Source organism: Rutilus rutilus (genome assembly GCF_951802725.1).
Source record: "Rutilus rutilus genome assembly, chromosome: 2".
In the NCBI taxonomy this organism is placed as follows: Eukaryota; Metazoa; Chordata; class Actinopteri; order Cypriniformes; family Leuciscidae; genus Rutilus; species Rutilus rutilus.
This window is the reverse complement of record NC_140210.1, coordinates 47148760-47166152: the sequence shown is the minus strand read 5'-3', so window position 1 is coordinate 47166152 and position 17393 is coordinate 47148760. Positions and strand designations below refer to the sequence as shown.

At 38.4% G+C, this 17393-nt stretch overlaps 2 protein-coding genes across 3 annotated transcripts in view; both read left to right on the top strand.

Moving 5' to 3' along the window:
* Nucleotides 1-7244, top strand: part of LOC311285818 (uncharacterized protein) — a 75661-nt gene extending 68417 nt beyond the window's left edge. The window contains exon 6 of the mRNA XM_084401622.1: nt 7203-7244. The gene's annotated coding sequence lies outside the window, so the exon portion shown is untranslated. The remainder of the gene's footprint in view (nt 1-7202) is intronic.
* Nucleotides 1-17128, top strand: part of LOC311285829 (C-type lectin domain family 4 member M-like) — a 77682-nt gene extending 60554 nt beyond the window's left edge. Inside the window, exons 1-5 of one of the 2 annotated variants that reach the window (XM_084401641.1) lie at nt 13808-14121; nt 15746-15850; nt 15927-16048; nt 16119-16222; nt 16576-17128. In XM_084401641.1, the coding sequence (XP_084257767.1) occupies nt 14019-14121; nt 15746-15850; nt 15927-16048; nt 16119-16222; nt 16576-16714 (573 nt within the window). In that variant the 5' untranslated portion in view covers nt 13808-14018 and the 3' untranslated portion in view covers nt 16715-17128. Of the gene's footprint in view, nt 1-13807; nt 14122-15745; nt 15851-15926; nt 16049-16118; nt 16223-16575 lie in introns of those variants that run through there. The other variant, XM_084401638.1, reaches the window with a different exon arrangement.
* Nucleotides 17129-17393: the final 265 nt, after the last annotated feature.

Below are 17393 nucleotides of genomic sequence, written 5' to 3'. Positions count from 1 at the left end.
ACTCTCCGTGTGTGTGTGTGTGTGTGTGTGTGTGTGTGTGTGTGTTTGTGCGTGTGTGTGTGTGTGTGTGTTCAGTTGCTATGGCCCTTGTCTTGGACCAAGTTTTTGGGCCCAATGATTGTGCGACAGCTTTGCAGCATATCAAACAGCAAACCCTTACTATAAAATCTCCACAGATCTGTTAATGTTAATTTCTGTTTATTATCATTGTTTATTATAACCCAAATGTGTTAAGGTCTTGTTGTTATTTAATTTTATTTCAGATTTGCATGGTACAAATCTTTCCTGGCCTTTTGGAAACAATTGGAGCCAGCTGCAAACACAACATTTTTTCAGAATTCAATTCAATTCAATTCAAATTTATTTGTATAGTGCTTTTCACAATACATATTGTTTCAAAGCAGCTTTACAGAAAGTGCATTTCAGAAATGTACATAGAGAAATACAGTTAGTTAATCATGTATTGATTTAGGGCATAAACATATCGCCAGCGTCGAGTCGTCTCTTCACGGGCGTCGTTATGAACAGCAGCGTAGCTGCTGTTCATAATATTAATGCATTCAATCTGATTCAACTGTAGTATAAAAGGTAAGTATTATGTGAATGCTTGGCTAAAGAGATGCGTCTTTAATCTAGTTTTAAACTGGGACAGCGAGTCTGAGACTCGAACAATATCAGGAAGGCCATTCCAGAGTTTAGGAGCTAAATGTGAAAACGCCCTCGTGGGAATCTCCTCAGCCAATGCTGCCTCAGATATCACCCCACACTGAGCTACAAAACTGCTACTCATCGATGAATTGCTGCTATTTCTGATGCATCTTTCTGTGGGCCTGCCTCTGAGGGATCTGGCCAATCGTTTTTCTTAAGTCAGTACTGGATGAACATCATGGGTTTGTAGAGAACTGTTGATATTTAACTGCACACAGAAATAACAGCATCTGTCTTTGAGCTGAACACTGAACAATAACAAGGCACCTTGTATAGGTTTGTAATGATAACTATATGCATAATCAAAAGGCACATTGTATAGGTTTGTAATGATATGTACATAAACAAAAGGCACTTTGTAATGATAACTGTAATGATAGGCATTCTATTGAGTAACCACAAGGTGGCAGTATAGCCTTTCCTTCTGTGTGATGCTACATGTTGTGGATAGACGAACAAGTACACACAATGTTGTTGGACAATCCATGTTGTGGATGTCTATAAAATAAATATAGCTTGCAGCTCACAGAAGCTAGCAGCACAAATGTTCATGCGTGACTTCTTGAATAACAGAAGGCCGAACATTACATGGTACTAGGATAGAGGGTCAAGAAAAGAACTGATGCAAGATGGACGCAGTAAAACCACCAACTCCGCTGAAAATGACGGGGAATGTGGACGCGAACTGGCGAACCTTCAAGCAACAATTTCAGCTCTACATTGCCGCGGTTGGAGTTGATCGTCGGGCGGAAGAAAGAAAAATAGCCCTTTTGCTAACCATTGCCGGAGCAGAGGCTAATGAAGTATTCAACACCTTTGTATATAATGAACCCGACGATAAAGACAAGTTTGACGAGGTCCTAAAGAAATTTGATGAACACTGTCTTTTGAAGAAAAATTAAACTTACGAGAGATATGTATTTCGTTCTCGTCTCCAACAGCCTGTTGAGTCGTTTGATAATTATCTCACCGATCTCAAAATAAAAGCGAAAAGGAAAAAATATAAGAGAAAAGCTGTTGAGGGAAGCGGATCTCACACTGGAAAGTGCAATAAAAATATGTCAAGCTAATGAGCTGGCAAAGCAACATGCTCTTACTTTTCAAGCGGCGCCATATGACCAAGAAAGCGAGTCCGTGAACGTAGTGAAGATGAAAGGAAAATCACGGTTCAAGTTCAAACAAAAAGACAAAAACAGAGACGATGATCAAACACAGTTTGACCCCAAAATGCAAGTGACACAGAGCATGCTGTACGTGCAGTAAAAGATGACAAATGGACTGCACCTCTGTTAGTCAATGGGACACTAGTAACCTTAAAAATCGTCACCGGAGCCAAAGCCAACTTGATCAGTGAAAATGATCTGAAAGCTCTTGCAGAGAAACCAAAAAGGGTTGCAGACAAGGCAATGTCATTAAAAGCATACAACAATCAGCCAATAAAAACGATGGGTGGTTGTAGGCTCAAATTGACTACAAAAGGCAGACAACACAACTTGATGTTTACAATAGTGCCAAGTGGACACGAGTCGATCCTTGGAGACAAAGCATCTGAAGATCTTGGACTAGTCAAGAGGATCTACCAGATCAACAGTGACAACATAAAAATAGACAATCAAATCAAAAGGCTGTCACAAAGCGAAGGTAGTACAAGTATTGTGAACTAATACGCGACTGTCTTTAAAGGACATGGTACACTACCTTACAATTACAAAATACAGCTCAAGGAAGATGCTAAACCTGTAGTGCATGCCCCAAGGAGAGTGCCAGCACCTCTTAAAGCAGGACTTAGGAAGGAACTGAACAGAATGACACAGATGGGAGTCATCGAGCGAGTGGAAGAGCCCACAGACTGGGTTAATGTGTTAAAAAAAGAAACTCCCCTGAGTTACGTGTCTGCCTAGATCCTAAAGATTTGAATGAAAATATTAAAAGAGAACATTATCAAATCCCAAAGAGAGAAGAAATTCTGAGTGACATGGCCGGTGCAAAGCACTTCAGCAAATTAGACGCCTCGCATGGATTTTGGCAGCTGAAACTGGACCCAGAAAGCAGCAGGTACACCACCTTTAACACACCATTTGGGCGTTACTGTTTTCTGAGGCTTCCATTTGGCATCAAGTCAGCGCCAGAGATCTTTCACAGAGCTATGGAGTCAATCATAGAGGGTCTGGAAGGAACACGATTGTACATTGATGACTTAGTTGTCTGGGGAAAAACAAAACAACAACATGATGAGAGACTTGAGAAGCTGTTACAGAGAGTGAAAAAGTACGGACTAAAACTTAAAAGAGAGAAATGTCTTGTTGGAGTGACAGAAATGACATTCTTAGGAGACAAGCTCACAGCAAACGGCGTGCTTCCAGACAAAACAAAAGTGCAAGCCATACTGAATATGCCGGCTCCAACTGATAAAAAAGGAGTTTTGCGAGCAATGGGGATGGTTCACTTTCTGGGTAAGTTCATTCCCAATCTCTCCTCAAAAACTAAATGCCTCAGAGAACTGCTGCATCACAACATTGCATTTGAGTGGACAACAAAACATGAAAAAGAATGGAAAGAACTGAAGAGAACTGTGACTGCTGAACCAGTTTTAACCTACTTTGATCCAACAAAACTAACCAAAATCTCCACTGATGCATCGAAAGACGGACTAGGAGCCGTATTGCTACAAATGAATGAAGAAAAATGGCAACCTGTAGCATATGCATCGAGATCAATGACAGAGACTGAAAAACGCTATGCTCAGATTGAGAATGAGACGCTGGGCCTAGTGTTTGGGTGTGGGAAATTTCACACTTATGTTTATGGACTGCCCACATTCATAGCAGAAACTGATCATAAACCACTCATATCAATCCGTAAAAAGAATCTCAATGACATGTCGCCCAGAATCCAACGCATGATGATGACATTGCAGCGCTAGGACTTTGACCTAATATACACGCCAGGTAAATACATAGTGCTTGCTGACACACTTTCTAGAGCACCAGAACTCAACACTGGCACAGCTGAGAACACCGCAGCAGAAGATACTGAAACACACATCAACATGATCACTGCCTCACTGCCTGCATCAGACACCATGCTGCAGCAGATTGTTAAAGAGACAGCAAAAGACTCTATGCTACACAAAGTGTCTCACTGTGTAAACAACGACTGGTCGAAAGGAGTTTGCCCACAGTTTTTCCCGGTGCGGGCAGAGCTGTGTATGTCAAAAGGACTCCTGCTGAGAAAGAACAGGATTGTTATCCCACAGACCATGCGCAAGGACATGCTTCAGCGTCTTCATGAAGGACACCTGGGAGTGGAAAAATGTAAGAGAAGAGCACGTGAAGCCATCTACTGGCCAGGTATCAACAAAGACATAGAGGAAATGATTGAGAAATGTGACATCTGCCTCAGACACCACTACAAACAAGTCAAGGAGCCAATGCTGATGGTTGACCTTCCCACTGCTCCTTGGCAAAAGGTGGGCACAGATTTATTTCATCTGTATGGCAAGGACTATCTTCTTGTTATAGACTATTACTCAAACCACCCTGAGATTGCGCAACTCTCCAGCACCACCGCACAGTCTGTTGATAGGGCACATGAAAGGGTTCTTTGCCAGACACGGAATCCCACAATGTGTTGTGAGTGACAACGGTCCGCAGTATGACTGTGGAGAGTTTAAAGAGTTTGCGAAGCACTACGGATTCAAGCACGTTACCTCAAGCCCATTGTACCCACAAGCCAATGGTCAGGCTGAAAAGGGAGTACAAATTGTTAAGAGACTACTGAAGAAAGCCAAGGACGGTAAGACTGATCCTCACCTTGCTTTACTAAGCTACAGAGCTGCACCTCTGGAGTGTGGAGCGTCCCCTGCTGAGCTTCTTATGTGTCGCAAGCTCCGCACCACACTACCGCAATTGCAACCAGGACGAGACAATGACAACTGGATTAACAACAAAAAGAGACTCAAAATCAGACAAAAAATGGCCTATGACAGAGCTACAAAAAGTCTGGAACCTCTTTGTGAAAAGGACACAGTGAGAATCGAGGGACCTAATTGCTGGGACAGAAAAGCGACCGTGCTCAGTGAAGTCGGACCTAGATCTTACGTTGTGGAAACAGAGGATAGGCATAAAGTGAGGAGAAACAGAAGGAGTCTGTTAAAGACTCATGAGGACACTGACAAACACGGTGAAGCTGAATCTGAAAAACAAAGTGATACACCAAATGCACACCAAGCTGAGCCTAATACCACAGCCTCTCAAATGACTGAACCAATCAGAAGGTCTACTAGACCTAGAAAACCACCTGAGAGACTTATTGAAAAAGTATGATGCTTTACATTGTTGTTTAGAGTAGAGTGCCTTGTTATTGTTATTTCTTTATGAGGTACTTGTATTGTGCAACATGTTGACCTTTTGCATGTTCGTAAGGCTTTATTGCAAGCAAAAGTTAAGTTAAAAAAAAGAAAAAAAGAGCTCTTTAATTAACCTTTGTTTTATAACATTGGAAAGAGGATGTAATGATAGGCATTCTATTGAGTAACCACAAGGTGGCAGTATAGCCTTTCCTTCTGTTGATGCTACATGTTGTGGATACACACAATGTTGTTGGACATACCATGTTGTGGATGTCTATAAAATAAATATAGCTTGCAGCTCACAGAAGCTAGCAGCACAAATGTTCATGCGTGACTTCTTGAATAACAGAAGGCCGAACATTACAATAACTATACATAATAAACATGAAACTATTTACAGACACGTGGATGTGTACTTTGTAATGAGAACTATGAGATTAATTTTTTTACACAGACACGTACCTAGGGAGAATGAGGTGATTCAAGTTTTCATGGAACATGATAAGTAAAAGTAGAAAAAGAAAAAAATCCCCTTTCTCCCTGATGACTGCAGCCACCTCTGGGTCCTTGTAGATCCTTTGAATGACCATGTCCTCCTCTGCAAAAACAACAAAGTCACACCAGTCCATCCCTGTCAGCAGGAGTTGCCCTTGGACCTGCCAGTAGTAATTGTGCTGCTTTTTCAGCTTCATGGAGTCATTGTGGAGCTTCAGGTATTTGCACTCAACCTAACTCTTGACATTGGGGCATTTTACCTCCAACAGGCCAAAGGGTGGGTTGCCTGTGGGGTCAAAAACAACACCATCGGGAGAAGATCCTAACCAGGGAGCAGAAATGTTCTCCATGAACACCTGCAATTGCTGATAAAGCATCAATTTAAAGAAAGTCAAGGGTCAAGAGCCAAACTAAAGCAAACACTGATCTCCATGATGGTGACCTCAAACTAAACATTTTCAATAAGACATCAACATCTAAACCTCTGTTATTTCTCATTAAGAGCTTCTGTAGACGTGTGACAGAAATAAAGTCAGTCTGGTCTGTAATAAGTGAAGCTGGTAATGCTGTTTGTGGAGTTGTTTCATCAGATCTTGAGAGAGTTAATGTCTTTTATCTTCAGTTCATCTAAGGCTGTGTCTGAATAAAGTTGTAGTTTGTGTTCTTATTACTCTTTCAAAAGATGATTGAAAAAATGTTTCAGGAACATCACACTAACCTTTAAATAACATTCAAGTAACATTAAGGAAACTGGACATTTTTATGTTCTTGGAATGTTAGAAATCAGCGTTCTTATAATGTTGAATTTTAAATCACAATTAAGTTGAAAGAACATTTGAGGAACATTATACCTTTTAAAACACGTTCATCTAACATCGAGCTAACTGGACATTTTTCACGTTCCCAGAACCAACACTGAATATTTGGACAACGTTCTTATAACAAAGTACTCTTGAATGGCTTGTGGCTTCAATGCAAGACCTCTTTTCATGACCGATGTTTGGGTCACACCCCTAAACATTCTGTCAGCGAGATGTTCTGCTGATGTCTGACCACGAACATGACAAACGTTAATCTCATCTTTCTGACCCGATGCCACTCCACAGACATACTCTGGTCCCTTGTTGCCACTTCTATTCCCCTTGTCATTTCCAAGTTGGTCTGTAGAAATTGCAGATGCAGTTGCTGGTGGAGACTGCAGACAAACTGGCAACAAGTTAACTCCAATCTGTAGCCATCCAAGGGCAGAGGTGGGGGTGGAGGAGCTCAAATGTGGAGTAACATGATGTGGCTGACTGGCACTGGCTGCTGGTAAAAGGTCAGGCTGCCCTCCTGAATTTTGCCCAAAGCTGACTCGACCAGCGGGACATCAGCACTGATGGACATGGTGGTAATAAGGGGAGCTATGTCAGGTGAAAAGCCTTCATATGCTTCTGTCACTTTCAAAACATCAGGCATATCCCCCCACATCGCCTTGTAGAGAGTGCTCCTATGTAGAATTTTATTTCACAATTCAAATTAGTAAACATGTACCTATACATATCTGTGTGACAAAAACGCGATTACTTAAAAAGGTTGATTTGAAATGTTATCTAATAATATTGCGTGAATTGTTGTTAACTATGTGTGTTTTGTCTCTGTTTGTCAGGAGGACGCAGGTGTTTGGTGTTGATGACAGTGTGTCTCGGGCTCATTTGTGTTCTTCTGCTGGTCTTCATCACACTGTACATCACCATCACAGCAGAGAGAGACCTGTTAAAGAGTTACAAGAACACAGTTGAAGAGTTCAATCACACTATCATCAGCTTACAGGACAATTTCACTGATCTAATAACTGAAAAGGACCAACTGAAGAACAACTTCAACTCTTTGAGTCAAAAGAAACTGGAGTTAGAGACCAGAGTCAATGATCTCAGCGCTGAGAAAAGCCAGTTACAGAGAAGTGTTGATGCTTTGAATCAGAAGAAACTGGAACTGGAGACCAGAGTCAATGATCTCAGCGCTGAGAAAAGCCAGTTACAGAGAAGTATTGATGCTTTGAATCAGAAGAAACTGGAGTTAGAGACCAGAGTCAATGATCTCAGCGCTGAGAAAAGCCAGTTACAGAGAAGTGTTGATGCTTTGAATCAGAAGAAACTGGAGTTAGAGACCAGAGTCAATGATCTCAGCGCTGAGAAAAGCCAGTTACAGAGAAGTATTGATGCTTTGAATCAGAAGAAACTGGAGTTAGAGACCAGAGTCAATGATCTCAGCGCTGAGAAAAGCCAGTTACAGAGAAGTGTTGATGCTTTGAATCAGAAGAAACTGGAGTTAGAGACCAGAGTCATGTCTTGGAGTGAAGAACCAAAGAAGGAAAAATCTAAACAAGGTCAGTACGAATCTGTTTTTAAGTAGATTATTTTTCCATCATTTTCTTTATCTTTATCCATTTTTAAAAATTGGGTTTCTGTTAGGAAATCTGTGTGGCCCTGGTAGTTTGTTCATATCCAGTGAGTTGAAGAGCTGGTCTGATAGCAGGCAGTACTGCAGAGATCGAGGAGCTGATCTGGTCATTATCAACACTGAAGAGAAGCAGGTGAGATTGTGTGAGTGACTGTTAATCAATGAGAGGAATTTCACTCTTTACACGACACACCGTTTTCAACTAAAATGGGGAAACTTATTATGCATTTTGAGTGTTTATTTACATGACATTGGCTTTTTGGGGGCCTGAAAACGCAAACTTTTGAAAACATGTTTTAAAATGCAAGTAGTTTGTAGTTCGTATAAACTACTAAAATGCAAATTTGTGAAAATGTGTAAATACGCATACGTATTACTTTTCTAGTATTTCTTTACAAAGTGACATCCCAGCCAACAGACTTTTGTTATAAGATCATAACTCAAACGACATTTTTATGTTCTTGGAATGTTAGAAATCAACGTTCCTATAATGTTGAATTTTAAATCAAAATTAAGTTGAAAGAACGTTTGAGGAACATTATACCTTTTAAAACACGTTCCTTTAACGTCAAGAAAACTCGTGTGAACAGGGATCGGTTTGACAAAGCTGTGGCCTGTACATGAAAACCAGATCAGATCATTGCTTTTTCATTTTTAGTACATCATTGCGGTGTAAACGTATATATATTCTACATTTATATTCACACACAGAGGCACTTCACTTCATTCATCAAGGAGAGAGTGTGGATTGGTTTGTCTGACATTGAGAACGAGGGGATCATGAAATGGGTGGATAATTCAACACTGAATCAAGGGTAAGAGTGCAAATGGGTAACCAGTACAAGGGTAACCAGTGCAAATGTATTTTAAACATGAGACTCACAACCTCTAAAAAACAACTGAAGACACAACTCTTCCACAAACACCACAACCAAAGATTTCTTGCTAAACAAAACTCTTCTCTCTATAAAGTTTTTGCACTTTCTCTTTTGCTCTTGCTTCTGTGCTAAATTTACTCTTGTTGCCACATGTTATTCAGGTTTTGGTATGAAGAGGAGCCAAATGATAAAGGTGGAGACGAGGACTGTGTTGAACTGATTCCTTCAGACTCCATCCAGAACTGGAATGATCTCCCATGCTCTGAGAAGAGGAAATGGGTTTGTGAAAAATAGGGTTAATCCTGTATTGTCATGTTTCTAATTGTATTATTTTATGGAATCAATCTTATTGTTACAGAGGAGGCTCCCGTAACGCCTCCTCCGCACCACCGGAGGGAGCCGTCTCCGGAATATTAACCATCCTTACCGAACTCAAATTCCCATCATGCCTCTCACCTGGGACTGCAACACACCTGCACCTCATTTACACACACACATAAAAGCCACTTCCACTCACCACTTGTTTGCAAAGTCTTGATTTGCCCTGGCCATCGTTTCTGAGCGTTATTACCCATATTTTCTTTGTACTCTGACCTTGGACTGTTTATCTTGTTTCTGATTGTTCTCTGCCTGCCCCGACTTGGGTTGTTTATTGGACCTTGCTTCTTGCCGCCTGCCTCAAACTCTGCCTGTCATTCTGGTTTTTCTCTGCATTGTCTCTATTGCCCTGTCTGCTGTTGATTATCCTGCCTGTCTGACTATTCTTAATAAAAGCTATAAATAGATCTCACAGAGTCTGATGATTCGCAACACTTATTGTGATTATAAAATATATAAAAAAAAACATATAATTTTTGATTGAGGTTCCTATCTTTTAAAACAGTCTGCTAATTTAATTTTATTCAAACTGGTATCAATTTAATTTTATAATCTTCTATAACATAAAAAATTGAAAATTGAAATGCATAAAAGAAAGTTGTAAAACTGTTCAAAAAAAAATTTATTGATTAAATAACCTTGAACTGAGTAAACCTCTGTTGTGTTCATGTCTTCCCTGACAGCAACATAGTGTCGGCCCAGATCTGGCCCACATCTGTGTGGAATACACGTGAACCAGATGTGGGCCGGGTCTGGGCCGACACTATAATTTGTTGCTGTTGCTTTCTTGTCTGTGTTTTATAGATGTACACATGAAGGCTTCAATTCAACATCTCTGTTCTTCTGATCATCATCCTCTCTGTCACTGAGCACCACAGTATTGCAACTAAAAATAAAACAGTTTAAGAAATGAAAAGGACTTCATCATGTGTCTCATAAAAGAAACACTGTTAAAGCTGAATGATAGAAAGTGTGCTTATGTTTATACACTAGAGGGGGCTAAAGATCATTCTCACACAGTGGACAGTCTATTGGAGAACTTGTGGACTTGCAGGAATTGTAATTCTAGCTTAATTAATCTGTTTATCTCTCAGAAAGTCACTTGAGGCAGTATAAAACATTTTAAGAAAAAGCCTGTTACAAAGGCACAGATCCAACATTTTTCTAATTTCCATTTCCATTGTGTAGAAGAGTGAAGATAATTAAAATGAGGACAACTCTATGAAAACAGAGAGGAATAGAGAAGTTTCGACTAATGAGTGAATTTTTCTAATCTGGAAGGAATGCATTTTGATGGGGATTTTGCTCACCACACACAGTAAATTCCCCGGTGTTAAATTTAACACCGCTCGGTGTTCATATGGGAACCACCAGCAGGGTGTTAAAAGTAACACTGAAGCAGTGTAAGAGTTAATTAGATAATTAAGTGTTTAATTGAGCAATGATTGAGCATTGAAGACACCTGATGATAACGAGCAGAATCACTGAAGAAAAGAGAAACACAAGAACTACAACTGACTTCCGGAGATGAAATTAACTGAAGATAAAAGACGACATTAAATCTGTGAAGATCTCAGCAGAGGAGGATTAAACAACTCCACAAACAGCATTACCATCTTCACTTATTACCAACTAGTTATTGACAATTAATAGAGGTGTAGATGTTGATGTTTTATTGGAAATAATATGTTTTAGTAAATTCACCATTATGGTGATCAGTGTTTGCTTTAGTTGGGCAGTTTGACTCTTGGCTTTGCTATTCAAGTTTGTGGTCTTTATGACAGTGTTTACCAAAACACATCATTTTGTTACAAAGTATGCCAGAAACAAAGATGATTAAGTGATGTAGTTTTAACCATCATGAAATAGAACAATTCACTAATCTCATAAATTGGCAAGAATTCTTTTTATAGTACTTTTTCACCAATGATAATTTCTTGCCACTGAACAGACAATCTGATTACGTTTTTTTTTTTTGTGAACATTGTGGAGCAAATTATTCAAGACATACACAGACATCAAGAATTAGCATATGAATCTCAATAATGGTGACATGCTTCCTAGCAGCAATGCATGCTGGGAGCCACCATATTATAAAACTAATGGCTCCTAGCATGCATTGCAGCATGAAGCATGTAGCCATTGTTGTTATTCATAAGCTGATTCTTGATGTCAGTGTGTGTGTTTATTTTCTCGCAATATATTTAAAAGTTAAAATTCAGAATGTTTGATCTTTGAAAAAAAAAATATTGATGGTAAAAATCTGGTGATAACAAGTTACTTCTTTTGGTCAATTATGACATTTGTCAAACTTTTTCTTTATGATGATGATGAAATATACATCATATATTAATGTGTTTCAGTAAACACTGTTACAAAGACAACAATCATCATAACATTTTTTATAAATTGTCAAACCACCCAACTAGAGGGAACACTGATCACCATAATGATGACCAAACATTTTCATCTAAAAATGTGTTCATTCCCAAAAATAACTTCTGTAGATGAATGACAGAAATAAGGTCAAACTAGTTTGTAATAAGAGCGATTTCATGTCTTTTCAGTTGATTTCATCTACAGCTGTGGTTGGAAGTCAGTTGTAGTTCTTTTGTTTCTCTTTTCTTCAGTGATTCTGCTTGTTATCATCAGGTGTCTTCAATAATCGAACAATTATCACTCAATTAATTATTTAATTATCTGATTAACTCTAACACTGCTTCAGTGTTACTTTTAACACCCTGCTGGTGGCTCCCATATGAACACCGTGCAGTGTTAATTTGAGTAGTATGAAGCTGCAGACTCGGAGCCTGCTGCATCTACAGTCCCGCACCCAGAGTCCCGCATTCTCAGACCCCTCGTTTTTCGAGACAGCGCCTCCTATCAAATTAGATCGGATAAACATGTGAAGAACTTAAGCCGAAACGTGAGTATCGTCAATTTTATTTAGCGAATCATAGCCTACCTCATTCGGTTTATTTTTTAATCAAACTACTTTATAGCTCATCGATACACCAACATATGAATAGTCCATTTAATAGTTGTAAAGTAGTTTGTAACAAAATTTGAGCCGTTAATGTATGTTTTTTCGCCTTTTTTCCCAGAAAATATTTTGATAGCTTATGTTAGCCTTTAACCTTGGACTTTTGGTAGACAAGCCATTGTAAAAATTTGATTAAAATTAGTTGACATTAAAGTAGACCAATTAAATACATTAAGTGTGTTAATATCAAAGAATGTCATCATTAATTATTTAAGCAGATTCACCATTTTACCTTTATTTTTATTACCGGACCTTTTTTCCTAAAACTATTACGTTGAATTAATTAATGCCGGAGTAATTATTTTACTTTATATAATTTATGCAGACTACTTAAATTAGTTATTATAAAACGTAGTATTAAAATGAATCAATATTAATTTAACTGATATGAAGTTGTTGCCAGCCATTTCCTCCGTGGCCCTATTATCACCCTAGGTATGCTTGTAATTTGCATTTGCAAAAAAATATTATTTATTATTACACAATATTTTTGACAATGCCATTCATCTTTTATTTTAGTGAAGTCGAGGAATTTGACAGAGCGATTGCAAAAAGAAGGAACATTCGCCTACCAGAAATTATTTTACCTTATGCATTTACATTTTACATTTATTCATTTAGCAGACGCTTTTATCCAAAGCGACTTATAAATGAGGAGGTTTTTTTTTTAATGCAACTGAAGACGAAAAGTAAAGTCACTAACACAATTCTTTCCTTTTTTCTTTCCTTTGTCCTGTTTACAGCAAGATGATGCTTAGGTGATCGTTAAATAAAGTACAGAATTGTTTATTATTGGTGTTTTGTCTATTCTTATTTGAGTTTTGCTTCGCATTCAAAATATCAAAAAACAGGTTTTGTAATGTTAGCAGGTATAATGTTAATTAGACCATTATTGAACTGAAAGAAAAATTGGAATTTGAATAAAAAAAAAACATTGTAGCAATACAGTATAATATCACATAATATTTTTCAGAAGATAGTTCAATATGCAATTGCGACTTTATTTCTCAGAATTGCGACTTTATATCTCGCAATTCTGAGAAAAAGTCACAACTCTGACTTGATATGTTGCAATTGTGAGAAAAAAAATCAGAATTGTGAGATAAAAAGTCGCAATAATTATTATTTATTTATTATTCAGTGGCGGAGTCAAGCTTCCATATAATTGTATGCCTTCCATCAGTAATTTTCTTTCAATTACACCCACGCTCAAAAAATAACTACTGGGTAATTTGTTAGTCAAAACAATTTGTTGTTTTTTTGGCACATGCATTAAGCAGGGAACACAAATATTTATTTGGATAACTTTAAATAAAACGAGACAGTATTGCATCCTATTGTTTTCAATGGCATTTGGATAAGGGTGTTATACGATTTTCCGAACAGCAGGAGGCGCTGTCTCGAAAAATGAGGGGTCTGAGAATGCGGGACTCTGGGTGCGGGACTGTAGATGCAGGCTCCGAGTCTGCAGCTTCATAATGTTGGTTAATTTAACACCGGGGAATTTACTGTGCATGTGGTTGGATGTACAAGATGATATGGTCATAGAGTTTGGGTCTGAGGAGAGTTTTAGGAAGTCTATATTTACATTGAAGGCAAATGTCAAATGAAATCACTTCCTGTGTAAATTTAGCACTATATAAGGTGGACTATTAAAAGTAGTCATCATTCTGAGAGCCACAGCTCATCTATCTAGACACACTGCAAGACACAAGAACAAATAATGGAATTAGACGACTACTATGAAAATTCTATTTGCAGAAATATTATGGATACACCTGGACCTCAAAGACACATCCAGGATGAAGGAAGAGCCCGAAAGCACAGTAAGCAGAGTTTAATTTGGGTTCATGAAATGAGAACTGTTAGATTTCAATCATTGGTTTCCAAGACCAATAGTCAATGTATTGACAAATAATTATTTTATATTCTTACTTTTTTCAGCATATGTTCTTGTTTGCATAATTTACAGTAGTAAAATATTTTACTTACAAATGTTGATTTGAAACCTTATACATGAAGGTCTGTGATGAAACTCTATACCCAGATAGCAACAATGTTTCGGCCCAGATCCGGCCCACATCTGGCACACGTGGAAAGATGATCTGGCCCACATGCAGCGTGGAACGACGGCACTTGGGTGGCTCACTCCTGTTTGCCAGATCTGGGCCACAAGCAGGCCATAGCAATGCCACATGTCAGCCAAGAGCAAAGAAATAAACCACAACTGGACCTTATCTGAGCCACAAAATCTGTGTATATTAAATATGGAGTCATCTCAGCCTTAATAAGCCTGTTAACAAGCAGAATCACTGAAGGAAAGAAGAGAACAGAAAAAAGAGACGAGCAGAAACACAAGCACTACAACTGACTTCAGACACAGTCTTAGATGAAATCAACTGAAGAGAAAAGAAGACATTAACCAGACTGACTTTATTTCTGTCAGAAGTCTACAGAAGTTTTTATTGAGAATTAACAGAGGTTTAACTCTAATGTGTTTCATTTGAAGTCACCATAACAGTGATTAGTGTTTCCATTAGTTGGGCTCTTAACTCTTATTATATCTTTGTCTTTATTGGCCGCTGTGACAGTGTGTTTGTCAAAAACATTTGCAGCAGCAAAGAAAGCTAAAGTGAAATTAGATCAGGTGATGATGGTTACCTGTTGATGGTTTTATAATCTTCATGAAATAGACTGATTCACTGATGTCTTTTGTATATAACAATTATGTTGTTCAATTAATATTTTCACATCACAAACCCTGTGTTACATTAGAGTTAAACCTCTGTTAATTCTCAATAAAAACTTCTGTAGATGTCTGACAGAAATAAAGTCAGTCTGGTTATTAATAAGTGAAGCTGGTAATGCTGTTTGTGGAGTTGTTTAATCCTCCTCTGCTGAGATCTTCACAGATTTAATGTCTTCTTTTCTCTTCAGTTGATTTCATCTCAGGCTGTGGCTGAAGTCAGTTGTAGTTCTTGTGTTTCTGCTCGTCTCTTTTTCTGTTCTCTTCTTTCCTTCAGTGATTCTGCTTGTTAACAGGTTTATTAAGGCTGATATTACTCCATATTTAATAAACACAGATTTTGTGGCTCAGATAAGGTTCAGTTGTGGTTTATTTCTTTGCTCTTGGCTGACATGTGGCATTGCTATGGCCTGCTTGTGGCCCAGATCTGGCAAACAGGAGCGGTCCGCCCAAGGGCCGTCATTCCACGCTGCATGTGGGCCGGATCTGGGCCAAAACAATGTTGCTATATGGGTATGGTCCATAACTCAATCTGCTTGCAATGAGATCATCTCTACAGGGCACAGCTGATTGGTTCCTGCTGTATCTGTAGCCAATAAGCTTTTTGCTCAACATTCAAATACTTGCCTAGATCATTTGCTGTTGTTGTGTCATGACAGAACTGACAATATGGAGTGTATTCATTGATATCTGTGTTTTGTCAGGAGGAAGCAGGTTTTTGGTGTTGATCACAGTGTGTCTCGGGATCCTTTGTCTTCTTCTGATTGCAGCCGTCACACTGCAGCACTTTCAGTGCTCTTCTAAACGAGGTTAGTTTTACGTACATTTCTTTCTTTTTTTTTTCAGTTTTATGTATACTGTTTGAACAAGTTGTGTTTCTTTCAGGATTTCTGTGGGGTCCAGATGGCTTGTTTATGTCCAGTGAGCCGATGAGCTGGTCTGACAGCAGGCATTACTGCAGAGAGAGAGGAGCTGATCTGGTCATTATCAACACTGAAGAGAAGCAGGTGAGATTGTGTGAGTGACTGTTAATGAATGAGAAGAATCACACTTATTCCTGTCTTTATTCACACACAGAGGCACATAACTTCATTCATCAAGGAGAGAGTGTGGATTGGTTTGTCTGAGATTGAGAACGAGGGGATCATGAAATGGGTGGATAATTCACCCCTGAAACAAGGGTAAGTGCAAAAATTCTCACAGAAATTCATGTGTATTTATTTATTTTAGTCTTTTTAATTCCCATTTAAAAAATAAGAACATCTAAACCTCCAGAAAATTGCTGAAGACAGATTTTCCACAAACACAAGCAGCAAAACCACAAAAGGCGGTCCCTATAAATAAATAATATTTAAAAAAACTTCTCTCTTTTACTTTTCTGCACTTTCACTTCTGCTTTATGTTTACTCTAGAAATGCAGTGCTGAGATTACTGTTAATTTATGATTTATGTATTTGTTGCGTGTGACATTCATAAATTGTTTGTTGTTTAGTTGAGGTTATGAATAATTAAAAATCGGACACATTTTATTCAGGTTTTGGGCTGATGGTGAGCCGAATAACTATAATGCTGCACATGAGGACTGTATTGAACTAAATCCTGGAAAACACACCATGAACAACTGGAATGATCTCCCATGCTCTCAGAAGAGAAAAGGGATTTGTGAGAAATAGGGATCATTCTGTTTTTTCATGCTTAAACTTGTGTTACCTTATGGAATCATTCAATAGTGATCACATAATTCATTATTAAGAGTCCCTTCTTTTAAAACAATGCAAGTTGAGTTCATCAAGCATTAACTGCTTTCATGTGTAATGTAATGCTGCACACTTTACATCTGATGTGTTCATTAATGTCTTGCTCCATTATAAGCATCTGTTAATTAGAACTTCTTCTGGATGTTATCATGCATCTCGTTTGTTAGTCTGAAGTGTTGAGCTGACAATCACAGTAAAATGTGTAAGTCAAAAGTGTCCTAGATTGCTCTGATTTACCCTATTATTCTGATACTGAGAGTCTGTGAAACTGCTTTTATGTTGTGTTGCTTTCGTTTTCAATAAAATGGTAAAATAATAACCATTATTACCATAGTAAACTTCATTTTTGTTTTTATTTCATGTAATTGACCGTTCGCAAAAGCCACGCCCCCTAGTTATTGTTACTACGCCCGTCAAACAATTGAGAACCAGGCACATAGCAATGGCTGGGTTGAGCTCCTTACCTATTGGTATAAGTGATTGGTTTTGGAGTAATGCAGCAGACATATCCTCCAGGGCACGACAGAAAGGGCTGCAATCTAGTTTAGGTTACAAAGATTCAGTTTCTACCTGTTCTATATCAGAAGTATGACAG